This window comes from Sander lucioperca, chromosome 6 (genome assembly GCF_008315115.2).
Source record: "Sander lucioperca isolate FBNREF2018 chromosome 6, SLUC_FBN_1.2, whole genome shotgun sequence".
In the NCBI taxonomy this organism is placed as follows: domain Eukaryota; kingdom Metazoa; phylum Chordata; class Actinopteri; order Perciformes; family Percidae; genus Sander; species Sander lucioperca.
In genome coordinates, this window is record NC_050178.1 from 39,482,677 (window position 1) to 39,496,175 (window position 13,499).

The 13,499-nt window shown below is 40.4% G+C and overlaps 1 protein-coding gene across 2 annotated transcripts in view; it reads right to left on the reverse strand.

The window, feature by feature from the left end:
* Positions 1–13,499, reverse strand: part of cdh4 (cadherin 4, type 1, R-cadherin (retinal)) — a 215,606-nt gene that overhangs the window by 42,554 nt on the left and 159,553 nt on the right. For both annotated transcript variants that reach the window (XM_031278786.2, XM_031278778.2), the window contains exon 6: positions 3,530–3,685. In XM_031278786.2, the coding sequence (XP_031134646.1) occupies positions 3,530–3,685 (156 nt within the window). The remainder of the gene's footprint in view (positions 1–3,529; positions 3,686–13,499) is intronic.

Here is a 13,499-nt window from a genome sequence, read left to right on the forward strand (position 1 = left end):
GTACAGCTGACTTATTCACGTGACGCTTCAGAAAAAAAGGACGTCTCATCCCTCTAAAACTCGTTTCCTCTCTCCTCCCATGATTTCCTCCGTCCCTCCCATGCTTCCTCGGTGGGACGGACTAAGATGCGAGGAACAGGAGGCAAGTGGAGGAGCCGTGGATGCAATTTAAGGGAAGTGAGATCCACCTATTTCATAATTAATAAAAAAGAATCAATATGATTTTTTTTACTATATTTTCAAAATTAGCTACTTGTAAATGTAGTGTCCATTAATTAAATTTTGTTCATAGAGGATGAGGGTCTGCTTGAAATAATTTGAATCGCTTTTAACGACTGCCCATATGAATTGCCTTCGAGAGCCACCACTGTATCCAAGATACAGCAGCCAATTATCCCAAATCACAAATTTTCCTCAAGAGGCGTTACAACCTTTCCGGCATACGACAACGTCTGTCCCCAGACCCTCGCTTCAGATAAGGAAAAACTCCCCCAAAAAATCCTTTTAACAGGGAAAAAAATGGAGAAACTTCAGAAACAGCAACTAAAGAGAGATCCCTCTCCCAGGACAGACATGCAATATATGTTGTGTCACAATATTCAAATAACATTACAGTATAAACAATAAGGAGAATTAATAATAATAATAATAATAATGATATATATATATATATATATATATATATATATATATATATATATATATATATATATATATACATATACATATACATATATACATATATATATATATATATATATATATATATATATATATATATATATATACATATATATACATATATATACATATATGTATATATATGAAGAATGTGGAGGACATTGCGCAATTTTGAAGTGCCATTACTGAAAAGGACGTAAACAACGCAACCTCCTCTCGAAATTAACACAAATGTCCCAATAGCACTATCAGCTGATCTTGATGGGTGCATATGTGTAAAACACACATACAAACACTGTACACTAAAGTACATGCATTCATGCAAACAAACAAAAAACGCAGACAATCTCATATTTGCCCAATTCTCCTTGTGCCCGGCTGACTCACAGTAGATCTGTCTGACAAAACTGAAGTTCGGACTAACACCCACTCTCCTCACCTCGCAGATCACTTCCCCCTGGTGCTAGTCTGTCAAAAACAGCAGCCTCGTCTCTCTTTTCACTTGAACCCAAAACTAACAAGCAAAGTTTGGCCTGTGAGAGCGCAGCAGTGCTGGGAACTTCCTGTCAAGTTGAAAGAAAGTAAGCAATGGACTAAATTTCCCCTGAGTCAAACTCTGGCTATATTCTCCTACACTAAATCATACATCACATCACAAGCAGCATGGGTCCATGGGAGCCTAAATAGGAGCCGCATTCAACTTGAAGTGCCCTCAACCTAACATGCAGTTTTCACTACAGGCAGTGTCAAATAAGAACTGTTTACTGAGCGGCTGTCCTTTCCCAGGGACGAATAACCTGGCTGCTTTATTGATCCCAATTTGCTGGTTGAGTGTAAGAGCAGGTATGGAGAGACAACAAATATACAGTACAGGCAGCAATGTCCAGGGCCTGAACGTCGCAAGTAAGGTAATAAGAGTCTCATCTAAAAGTAAATGGAACACACACACAGAAGAGACAAACCAATCAAGAAGCCAATCATCTAGAGCTTTGTGCTTGTTTGTAGTCATCGCACGTCCTGTGTGTGTGTGTGTGTGTGTGTGCATTGGTGTTTGTAATGTGTGCATACTGCTCTGAGTATGCGCTGACAGAGACACTGAAGAGATCCACTCTCCTTTATTCTATTCTTCCTCTGAGACAGCGGCATGCTTTTGAATTAGCTATATCAGCAGCACAGCCATCTATCATGCTGACAGGCACGCGGGTGTTTGCGACTGACACCAGCGCTAACCTCGAGTGGAGGTGTTAGTCTTTGCTGATATAAACTGAAACCTGTAATGTGTGTATATGAACCAATGGCCTAGCGTTAACACAAGTCTCATGTGGTTGCATATTTAATTCACACATTTGCGAAGCTGTTTAACCCGAGGTTCCACAGGGGCCAGTCATGAACTCGAATCTCCAGCCTACTGTGTGTGTGTGTGTGTGTGTGTGTGTGTGTGTGTGTGTGTGTGTGTGTGGCACGGAATCCTATGGGCCATATCCAAGCAAACTGTACAGCTATCAGCCCGGCGTTATTATGGATCCCACGTAACTTCTAGGCAAGTCCCGCCCTATGAAGCAGCTCGATTGGTTGGGGTTAGGCGTTGACCTTGAGTGGTTAAGGTTAGGATAACCGATTGGTCAGGGGATAGGACCTGAACAAATCGGGTTACGTTACCGTGCGTAGTGTGTAATAGTAGTGTGTGAATGCTACTGAAGGGCGGGTCTTGCCTAGAAGTTGCGTAGGTTCCATAATAACGCGTCAGCCTGCATCTTTGAACAGCACAACGCCGAAGAATGTGTGGGGGTGGTGAAGTGAAACAGGGCAGCAGTACAAGACAGAAAAGTGGAAAGCATATACAGGGGTGTGCAATATGATGATATTAGATTGTGAACGATTACAATGTCTCCACGATCTGCCTTTATAGAGGGATTGTTAGTATTGTGCTACGGTGCACATTCTGTCAGTTGCAGTTTTATGGCTCCAGTGTTTCCCCTGCATACAGCAGCGCCGCTGCTAAATTGTTAGCGGCACTGCTATATAAAAATCTCCCCAAACGCAATAAACCCGCTATTTAAGCAGTGAGAGTCGGGGGCGAGCAAGGATTACAGATCGCACACCCTCAGACTATGCCACCGTTTAACTGTCTGTTATTGGTTATTATTCCACATGGAGCGAGCAGAGGAGAGACAGGTGAAGATAACAATGCCACTGGCCTACCGGTTAATTGCTTTATGATAAGATCGTGTGATCCTGCTTGAAAAAATTTGTGATATATTTTTTGCCATATCGCCCACCAATAGAAGCATATACAAAAAGTAAGAAGAACAGGGGAAAAGAGAGACCCAGCCCTGCTTATGGTATATATATATAAAATATAAAAGTTATATATAGACACAAACCATGTAACAATCAGAATTCCATACATTTATGCACACACTTGAAGCTGCACCTGCTCATTAGCTCTGATGGGAAGAACCAAGACAACAGTTGTCCTGCACTCCACCTTGGTTCTGTCTCTTTCCCTCTGTTCTATCCATCTTGCGCTCCTCTGTGCAGTTAAATGTCAATATAAAAGCCAGCTGAAGTGGCTGTGTTTTGTCAAGGTCTTTATCCTTTCATTGCTGGCTCCGGCATTAATCAGAACCTGGAGATGTTGGTGTGAAGGTACCGTACAGTTCTCTGAATGCGCTCTGACTTGTGGTTTTGTTTCAGCAGGCAACATTAGTGTTAGAATGAAAGGTAGATGGGGAAGAGAACAGGCGAGGCACATTTCCACAGGGATAATTAGGAGATAATGAGACAGACTTAAAAGGGAGCTAGAGGGGAAAACAGAAACAGACAAGACAGACGCAGTTCTTCTTACATGGAAGGAGGCTCTCTCCTCTCTGTCCAGGGGTTGCGTGACAAACATGTTGCCGCTGATGGGGTCTATGTTGTAGATCCCACTCGGGGGCTGATCAGCACCTGCTCCCGTGATGCTGTAGCGGATGCCAACAGCCTTGTCCTGGTCTGAGCGGATCTGAGAACAGAACCAGAGAAACAAGTATATCAGAGGGGAACTTTTTTTTTTTAGTCCTAGCTTTTCCTGGACTTGCAACAGAAAGCTCAAAATGATCAGAGCATAGAGACATGCAGTACAGTAAATTGTCCCAAAAAAAACCCCTGCATTGTGAAATACAACTAAAAGTTTGAGAGAAGAGTGAGAGAACATGGGATGTTTGATAGATGCATTGATGATAACATTCCCATTGCATCTTTCTTTTGTGCAAACGCTTTGAACCTACAGCCTGAAGGTAAAAATTTAAAATTGAACAACTTGCAGTGAGGGAAAAAGAGACACTATCAGATGATTTTGTCTGACCTGTTGAGTTTTTGTTCAGTTTACTTACCTTCATGGCAGCTTTTTAGCAAACGTTGAAGTGTAAAAGGACTGAAAAGGACCTTACTGGCAGCTATGATGTTTTTTCTGACGGATACCTGCCTGGATGATGTGAAAATGACTCATGTCTGACTGGCGCTTAAGGCGAGACACTACAGGCAAAAACATTTTTTGGGCTATTTTTCTTCCAGAACATGTCTTTCAGACTAATGCAAAGAAAACATAATACACATTTAGGTGTTTATTTTACTAAACTTTGTCTTATTTGTGTCTGAAGATTTTTCCTAAATTCACCAAAAGTTAGCTTGAGATAATTCTTCATTTGCATATTTAAACATAACATTTCAGAAAACGTGTAATACAAAAAGTTGTAACTGTCTCAATGTAAGTAGGGAAGGTTCATGGTGATATCTTTTAGTTAATCTTTTTACCCTATCCACCTAGTGTCTTGCAAAATGTATTGAATTTTACAATCCATATTTTTAAAGGCTGTTTTCACCAAATGTCTTTTTTTCTCAAACTCTGAGCCACTTCAGCAGCACCTACATACACCAAACTTTCCAGTTTTATTTCTATTTACATTGTGAAGGTTCTTACAGAGTTCATATAGCATAGCCTGATAGATATAAAACAATGGATATGGAAAATTGATTTTCTTTATGGCCGTTTTCAGTATTTATACATATAATACAGTATTTTCTGATGTATGCAGTGATAAAAAAATGTTATCGGAAAAAAGACTTTCCTGGCTTTCCTGATGGCGCACAGCTGAGCTAACGTTACTTTCCTAGTAGACTGTGATGGGTGGTCTGTACACCCAACTTTATAAGAGGAAAAGTCAAACACGAAGAAGCCTCGGACTTCAGTTTATTGGGTCTCGAACCACCAGTATGCCTGACTTGAAAACCTTTTCCTTGGTGCCCGGTTAGCTCAGTTGGTAGAGGTCCAGGGTTCGAATCCGACCTGTGACGGTTTTCCTGCGTGTCTTCCCCCCCTCTCTCTCCCCTTTCATATCTCAGCTTTCCTATCCAATAAAGGCAGAAATGCCCAAAATCCTTCTCCTTTACTTTTAACAAGCAGTGCTCATTACAAACACTAGCATCAGGGCTAACTGGAGAAGTCTCTCATTTCTAATTAAGAGGTAAAGCACGACAGTGGAAATCTCTCCTTGTTTTTTTGACTTTATAAAATGTACTGCTGTATCCAGGGGCAATACAAGTACATTAACTTGGACTTTCAAACCAACCAACCTCATGACGTCACAGGTTACGCTAGGACAAGATGGTGCTACTCTTGTTTGAAAAATGAAATATAGATTACTTATTATTTTAATCCAGTTTCACTGACAGTGTTAAACCTATACTATTTTTGGAATACATCTTGTAAATTATGCGAACTACATATAGTGTTTCATTTCCACTTTAATGTCTCAATGTGCCTGTTCCACACACCATTAACACCTCAGCTGTTATTTCTCACACAGTTCAAAATGTGACATTTAAAGAGCTGCCACAGCAATAACAAATATCCATACTTTGCTCAGCACCTTGCAGACTTTAAATAAGACAAAAGGAGATGGAACTGAAGCATTTCTTTCCGTGGCATTGATTTTCAATGGGCTCCAAGGATTCTACTGTGTCACCACCTACGGTCGCCACACAATGCATCAACGTGACATTACTTAAATTGGTTGGTCTGAAAGTGTTACCATTACTCATACAAAGGCTGCCCCCTCTGAACATTCGCAATACTTCAAACTACAAACTGGTTATTTCCCAGAAAACTATTCCTTTAACTTTTAAATCATATTACATAGTGTTATTATGGCCATAGTTTAGCGCAAATGAGTACGGAGGGGCTCGGTCATCAGAGGACAAACATTAATTACAGAAATGTTAATGATGCAAATGTCATTTGCCCTCAAGTTAAAAAGAACACTTAATTCTAGTCCAAATCATTTGAATGGTGTTATTTCCATCATCTGCAGGAGCTGGAGACTCTCCAATAACACACAAAATAACAGCAGGCTATATTTTTGTTACATGATCTACACTTTCGACATCATTGTAAAATATAAAAATAATATGAAATGAAGATCTCATATAAGACTTCATAAGACTTTATTTTCTTTTTTGCTTGTGACCCCTTAATAGTCAATCAATGTCTACTTGCAACTGCTCTTCACAGGTTGCATGTCTATGAGTTGTGAGCACTTCAGTTCAGGAGTGATTGAGAGTGATTTTCCATCCTCACTGTTTAATTTGAACAAGTTTTAGGGATCTGAAGAGGTATAATCATACAGAATTATCACAAGAAATGCATTTGAATAAAGTCTGAAAAAGTAAGAGGATTTTGTAAGGCAGAATGTTTTTTTTTTTGTATTTCGAGACCACAGTGATTCATCTCGTGACCCTTGGTGGTTTGGAATCACTGACAGTGTTTCCCACACATAGACTAATTTGTGGCAGTGCGCCATACAATCAACACCGGCCGCCACATATTGCGTTTCGTTATTCTTTTTTTTTTTTAACGGTATTTAAAACATGCAGCATATTCGTTCAGCTGCATTTCCTTTCCCTGCTCTCCTCTGTCTCTCTGTCGCTCACGCGTCTCTCTCTCTCTCACACACACACACACACACACACACACACACACACACACACACACACACACACACAGCCCCTCCCTCCGTGCACACAGCGCCCATCTCCATCTAAACGAGAGAAAGACGGCTGGCGAAATTCACAAGTTCACAAAAGGTTGGTAGCTCGTGAACACCTTTACACAATCACACATTAAAAAGTGCTATAAAAATATTTTATATTCTGAATACAATGTTGTCAGTGTGTTAATGTTGGAGTCCAGACCCTTTTTGCTTTAGAAAGTTAACTAGTCGCAAGTTTGTGGTAAAATGCAGTTGGGTTGTCGAGGTCAAAACACTATATGTAGCAGCTGTGAATCAAATAAACTTACTCTTACACTGAATGTTTGCTGTTTCAATCCAGATGAGTATTGAATTGAAAAAAAAGTATTTTCCGCGACTGAAAAAGGCCCGTGTTGAGGATGAGGACCAGCCTGAACCGGAGGTATCAGTCTGAAACAGAGCTGAGCAGTCCGACCAGTGTAATTAATTATGTTATTAATTTGTTTACAATATTTTCAAGCTTCAACCAGTGCTGCTCAAGCAGAAAGACAGGGTCACTGGGAGAGAAAGAGAGAGAGATTCGTTAGGCATTGAAGAAAGAGTAGGAAAGGAGGACAGCATCCAACAGCATGTCCTCCTCAGTTTTTGATACTTGATTGTTACGAAAATAAGTATTACACCCCCTCCACCCCGCGCCACAAATTGCTTTCTAATCTGTGGGAAACACTGACTGACTTATACAAACTACAATACAATACAACCCAGTATACATAGCTGTAATCTGATTACTGTGTTCATGTTCATTAATGAGATTCACAGGAATAATTTAATCAGATTACTAGTGGCCAATGACTCTTTAAACCCAGTACTATGGATTGAATGTATAGATTTATGGATGATAGACAAGTGCTTTATCTTCATATCTTTCCTCCATACTCAACTTCAGATTCTGAACACTGCATTGACTGTTTTTCTTTATTAGGACTGGACCATCACTATGGTTACAAGTCAGAGGGAATAATCACAGAGTCAAATGGAGAAAAAGGAAGGCTGGGCTCTTTTTTCTCTCTATCTTTCTCTTCTCCTCCTATGCAATTTGCCTGGTCTGTGGGGCTGCAGATCAACCATGAAAATGAAATTACTTCATCCGTTCAGCAGTGACGGCGGCTTCTGCATAAAACATCTCTCTGTTTGAACACGATACCCTCTCTCTTAATTTCCAACGTGGTCCTCCCACACTCACAGTGTAGCACTCCGCAGCGAGCCTTCACAGCTGCAATTTTCATTTCCTGAGCTCACTTTCACACAGGATCCATGTGTTGATGCTGCAGATTCAGGTGTAATGTAAAGTCTTGCATTACAGTCCCTCCAGAAAAACGCGATTATGCGATCGCATCATTCAACGCATAATCAGCCAAAGTCTGCATATTTATGCGGGGGCCGCATCTTTTCAAATACGCCTCACTTTAGCCGCATAAATTGCCGATTTCCGCTCAAAATTTGCGGGGCTTGCATGATTTCATAATCCCCGCATTTTCGTTGCAAAAAAGTCACATATATCTTAGCAGAAAAAATGAAAAACTGAAAAATGTTGCGTTTACTTCACACAAGAGCAGCCATTTTCCCCTGTTGCCGTGGGAACGTTATGAAGTGACGTAATTACGTGACGTGAACATCATCGAAAAGCTGCAAACCCCGCGATGATGAAACCGCAGTTTTTGCAAGTTCCTGCAATTTCAGCGGATAAAATTGCATATTCCATCGCATTTTTTAAGAAAACAATAAAAGAAAACAATCACAAAAAAACTCCGCATTTTTTCTGGAAGGACTGGCATTACTCCATCAATCAGTGCGCTCATTGTCTTGGTGTACATGTAATCACTGTAGCATGAAAATGCTACTGTAAGATGCCCACCAACTGCCAATCAAAGCAGGATGAAATGATGGCATAAATAACATAATTTGATTATTCCCTCTCATCATCAGTGTCATTAGACAAGTAACGCGGTGCAGAACAGACAGAGTATGCATTTCAGTAATGAGAACATGCCTGCGGAATTCTCTGTTATCTGTGTAAGTGACAAACATCTTAAGGCCTCACTGTTCAAAGCAACAAGGAAATAACTGAGGCACACCACAACAAGTCCCATCTGCTCGAATTGCGGGAACATACAAAAAGCATTTAAATTTAAGAATTCAAAATCCATCACCTTGCATCTACAGTATTTCTGCATGTACATATTTCTTGGCTGCATTAGAGGCAGCTTGTAGCCATATATGTGTGTGAAGTGAAGTGTTTGACAGGTAAGAGATTCTCTGTGAGCACACCAAAGCGAGGATCCACTCAGTTCAATAATTAACAAGGCTGTCATGTGGGAAACGTGAAAATTTCACCCGCCACGGGTCTGTGCTTCTGCATCTGGATGTGTGCGTGTTTGCGTGTCTGATTGTGTGTGTGAACTTGTCTTTTCATTGGAACTTCAAAGCAGACCGCATGTAGTTGGCACACTGGTGGAATAGCCCCAAGAGAAGACAACGGAGCTCTTACACATTGTGCGGCCTCTGCTTCCATGCCTGCTTAAAATTACACATCAAGGCCACCTGAGACCAGATGTCACATTTGCTGGTGTCTCTTAATGAAGAGTCTTTATATCAATAAATTTAATAAATGAAGAAGCACGGCTTCCCAGAGTCCTGGGAATCCCATGAGTGACAACTGCTCAATTGAGCCATTTGAATGGAATGCTAATGATAAAAGCTAGGATTCCTGCCCTCCTCTTTCTCTCTCTCACTATCGCTATCTTTCATTCTCCCTCTAACTTCAGTACCTTCTGGCAGATAGAATGGCTACTAATCACGCTAAAGATAGCAGAGAGAGGCAAATGCAAAGAAACTTAACTGGCTGTCTGTCTCTGTCAGATCCGACCAGCATCAGATAAGTGACCTATTTGTATAGCTCTCTGAGTGATTCCCTTGATTACTGACAACTACTGGGATCCTGTGGGACAAGCTATCAGCGTGAGAAGAAAGATGGAGAGAGATGGAGGCAGAGAGACACAGGGATGGAAAGCAATGGGGAGTTGAGAAAATTAGATGAAGAATTAGTGTTCTGTTAAACTCCTCAGGGTGACGCAAGACACATAAACAGATAGAGGGAAAGGAAGGGAAAGGAATACATTTCCATTTATTTAGCATAGCGGCTGGCTGCCTAATTGGCGCAGTGTGAAGTTTCAGTCTGTCCAAATCTCCTTTAATTGATCCAACCCTGTACGATCACCCTATCTCCATAAATAGCTTGATGCCTACATGAACATGGACTAATTCACTGTTTATTTGATGGTACTCTGCATTTCATCTGTTCACTCCATGTCTGACTTACGTCTAGCGATGCTGCAAAATGAACAAAGCCACATATATGCAAAGGACAAGCAGTGGAGCTGCTGTTCTCTTTCCCTGGCAGTATTTTGCTTCCAGGAAACAACAATCATCCAACCAGGAAGTCATTAAAGGACAGTGTGCTGCGGGCACCCATGGGATCATTAAGGGTTACTGTGTGCTATAGGCTAATGTCACACAATAATGGGAATCTGTAGTTTACACTCTTTGATGACCTCTTTTATGTCTCATCCGCGCATTTTCGCTTCTCTCTCTCTCTCTCTCTCTCTCTCTCTCTCTCTCTCTCTCTCTCTCTCTCTCTCTCTTTATTTTATAGCTCATAATGGGCTCAGACACCTCACTTTGCCTTTCGGGCACATCAAACACCCCCCACAGACTACACAGGCTTGAGAGCCACACCAGGCAACAGCATTCAATAGCACAGATCTATCCAACACAGTATACATTTACAAACACTCAGCCACTCTATTGTCAAGAGGACAATGCTGCATGTTGATGCCACTTTTTTTTGCCACTGTAGGTTAAATATGTGTAAATGTCACACATGCATGCACAATGGGGGCAGTTGAATTAGTCTCTTAATGTCTAGATATAGCCAATTCAACCAGGTCCTGTCCATTTAACCTGCTTTGCAAAGGTCATGTCTCAGAAAATAAATGGTTGCTTGGTCTCTGAGCACCTGCTGAATAAGTTTGAAAAGGCTTCAGTGGCAAAATATGTAGTAGTATGTAGTATATAGTAGTAAAATAAGTAATATGTAGTAGCAGTGCGAGCCTCCTATTCTGCTGGATCATTGCACACAGTTTTCTCCTACTTACTTTGCTACTATTTAACTAGCCTATACATATGCTAAATTGATAGCGACATAGATCCTCACACATAGACAAATCAGCATGTGCAGATAAATAGGCAGCCAGTTAGGTTAGCCAGCAAGTAGCCCGGAAGTAGATTCAGGTAGCTACAATAGCTAATCCTGAATGTTAAAACATGACTTACTGTAACATTTAGAAACAGGCATTTGAAATGATTTATGTAAAATTGAAGTTTAAAGCTTTAGGAGGCTCGCACTACTTGGCCCAGTCTATGTTGTTTCGCGTTGTCTACGTTTCTTGAATCCTTATAATGGAGGTGGCAAGTGCAACATTAGCATGACCCATAGTCAGAATAGACACAATTATAAAAAAAAAAAAAAACTAAAAAAAGACCCAGGTTGAAAAATACTAAAATGTTCCTTTAATGTATACAGTGTATCTCATATTACAGAATATAGGAAATGTGGAGTGATGGTTTAAATGTACTGTAAATTATGTAGGGATGATTTGTTTTTCTTCTCTCTTTACCTATGATTGTTTTCTTTCGTCTATCCTAGGGGTTACATTTAATCTAATATTAAATAGATTTTTTTTTGAGCTTGTGCTCTATTAATTTATTAATTGTGTTCTTCTTGTCTCTAACCCAATAAAGATATGTTTGATATATGCAATACTGTTATATTTGTATAACAGAGTAAATAAAGGGCGAGAAGCCGCATAAACCTAGCTATTTATATTACTGTGTGGCACAGTAAATGTCACTGATGTGCCATTAGCCAAATATGGAAAACGCCTACTGCACAGAAGTTATAACAGTTAGGAATGAGGAATATAAGTATGTAAGTTTGAGGGACGGTTAATATGCAGTAAATTCAAATTAAATTCCGTGGTGAGGTGCATTGTGGGAGGAAGTGATGCCAACCAAGTCAGGGCACAGGCTACAACTGAGCCCTTCTGGGGGCCTTAGTCACGCTTTAGCTGTCATAGCTGTCAACCATAATTAAGACCGCGTCTGCCAAATATCTGGATGCCTTTATTATAGACTACTAAGTAACTGGATGCTTCATATACTCACAAGCCTGCTCTGCTTTTAGACTCTCTTAGTCTCCCACTCTCAACTACCTGTTAAATTGGCACACAAGAACGTAAGAAATAATAATATGGTTATTAAATATGGATGAAAGCATGATTCTGACTTTATATTTTCCAAAATTTAAATAATGGGGCAATGTGTTTAGAGTCAGGATTAGTTTGAGGTATTCTGTTGAAGCACCTGATGGTCTGTTCATCATGTGGATTCAGTTTAAGTAGAAAAAAATCTGAAGATTTTTGACATTTTTTAAACAGGGTTTTAGAGATAACCAAATCTAATTTGCTCTCTGATGCTCTTCTTCCAGTAATGTCAGCTGCAAGCTCATATTTCTAATTTCTATTTGCTTTACTGCTCCTTTTTACGCTGCTGCCTGTCGACTTGGGGAATTGCTGGCAAGCTACTAAATGGTTTTAAAATATGCTTTGAGTTTTTGTATATTTCCATTGCAGATTTGCAGCAGGTCTAGCACCTTAGTGAGTGATTTTAAAGAGAAGAAAAATGACACTGCCATGCTGGAAAAGACTACTGATGTTCCTATATTTAACAGTGTGGCTTCAGTGTCACCACTGGGTTTAAAATATTCAGCTCTGACTATAAACCTTTGCATTTATGGCAATGCTGAAATGGCTGCTTACATGAGTCACTGCAAATGGGTGAACTGCTATGTTAAACAGCGTTATCAAAAGCATCTATGCATCTGCAAACTACACAGGCATCCTTGAAAATCGCTGTGTTTGATAATGTCTCATCTTTCCCTGCCGTTATACAGTACCTGTTTTTTCTTTGTTGTACGTGGCAAAACTACATGCTTTTTAACTTTCTCTTAAATTTCAGTTTTGCATTGCTTTGATCCCTCCTGCTGTGTGCTTGTAACTCTTCAAAGCTGATGTGCCCTGCTTTTGATGGGGAAGAGGAATTCAAATAATCTGATAGGCCATCCACACAAACATCCAACAAAATGACAGAGGAGGAAATACGAGGCAGAGGATGAAAGAACGAGAGAGATGGGCTGACAAAATGGAAACAAAATGTCCAATTATGGAAAATGTGGGACCTCAAGTTTTTGCCAGCCTTCAAACTTTCCTTCCTGCGAAATACAATAACAACCTTACACACCATAATGTGGCGATAAAGAGGGGTAAAACCTGTCATTTAGTGGTGTCATGAGAAGGGAATGGTGCGGATGGCTTTAAAGCACCATTGTGTAAACTTTGTTCTTTCACAAATATGTGCTCATTCATGTGTAATTACTTCCACCAACTAATGAAAGTATTCTTGTAAGCGTAGAATCTGACATTCAGAATCATTCAGAATACATACGAGCGAGTCGCTCGAATGGCGGCAGCCATGTAGCGCCTCCATCTTTAAAATACATTTGCCAAAGAGGGACATACCTCCGCCTTTCGCGCTTTTACACTCAGTGGCACCGTGATGAATGCCAGGGAGGGGGAGATTACTCGCGACTGCCGGCAGATTTGAAAGCTTGTTGAAGATGGAGGATCATGCCTA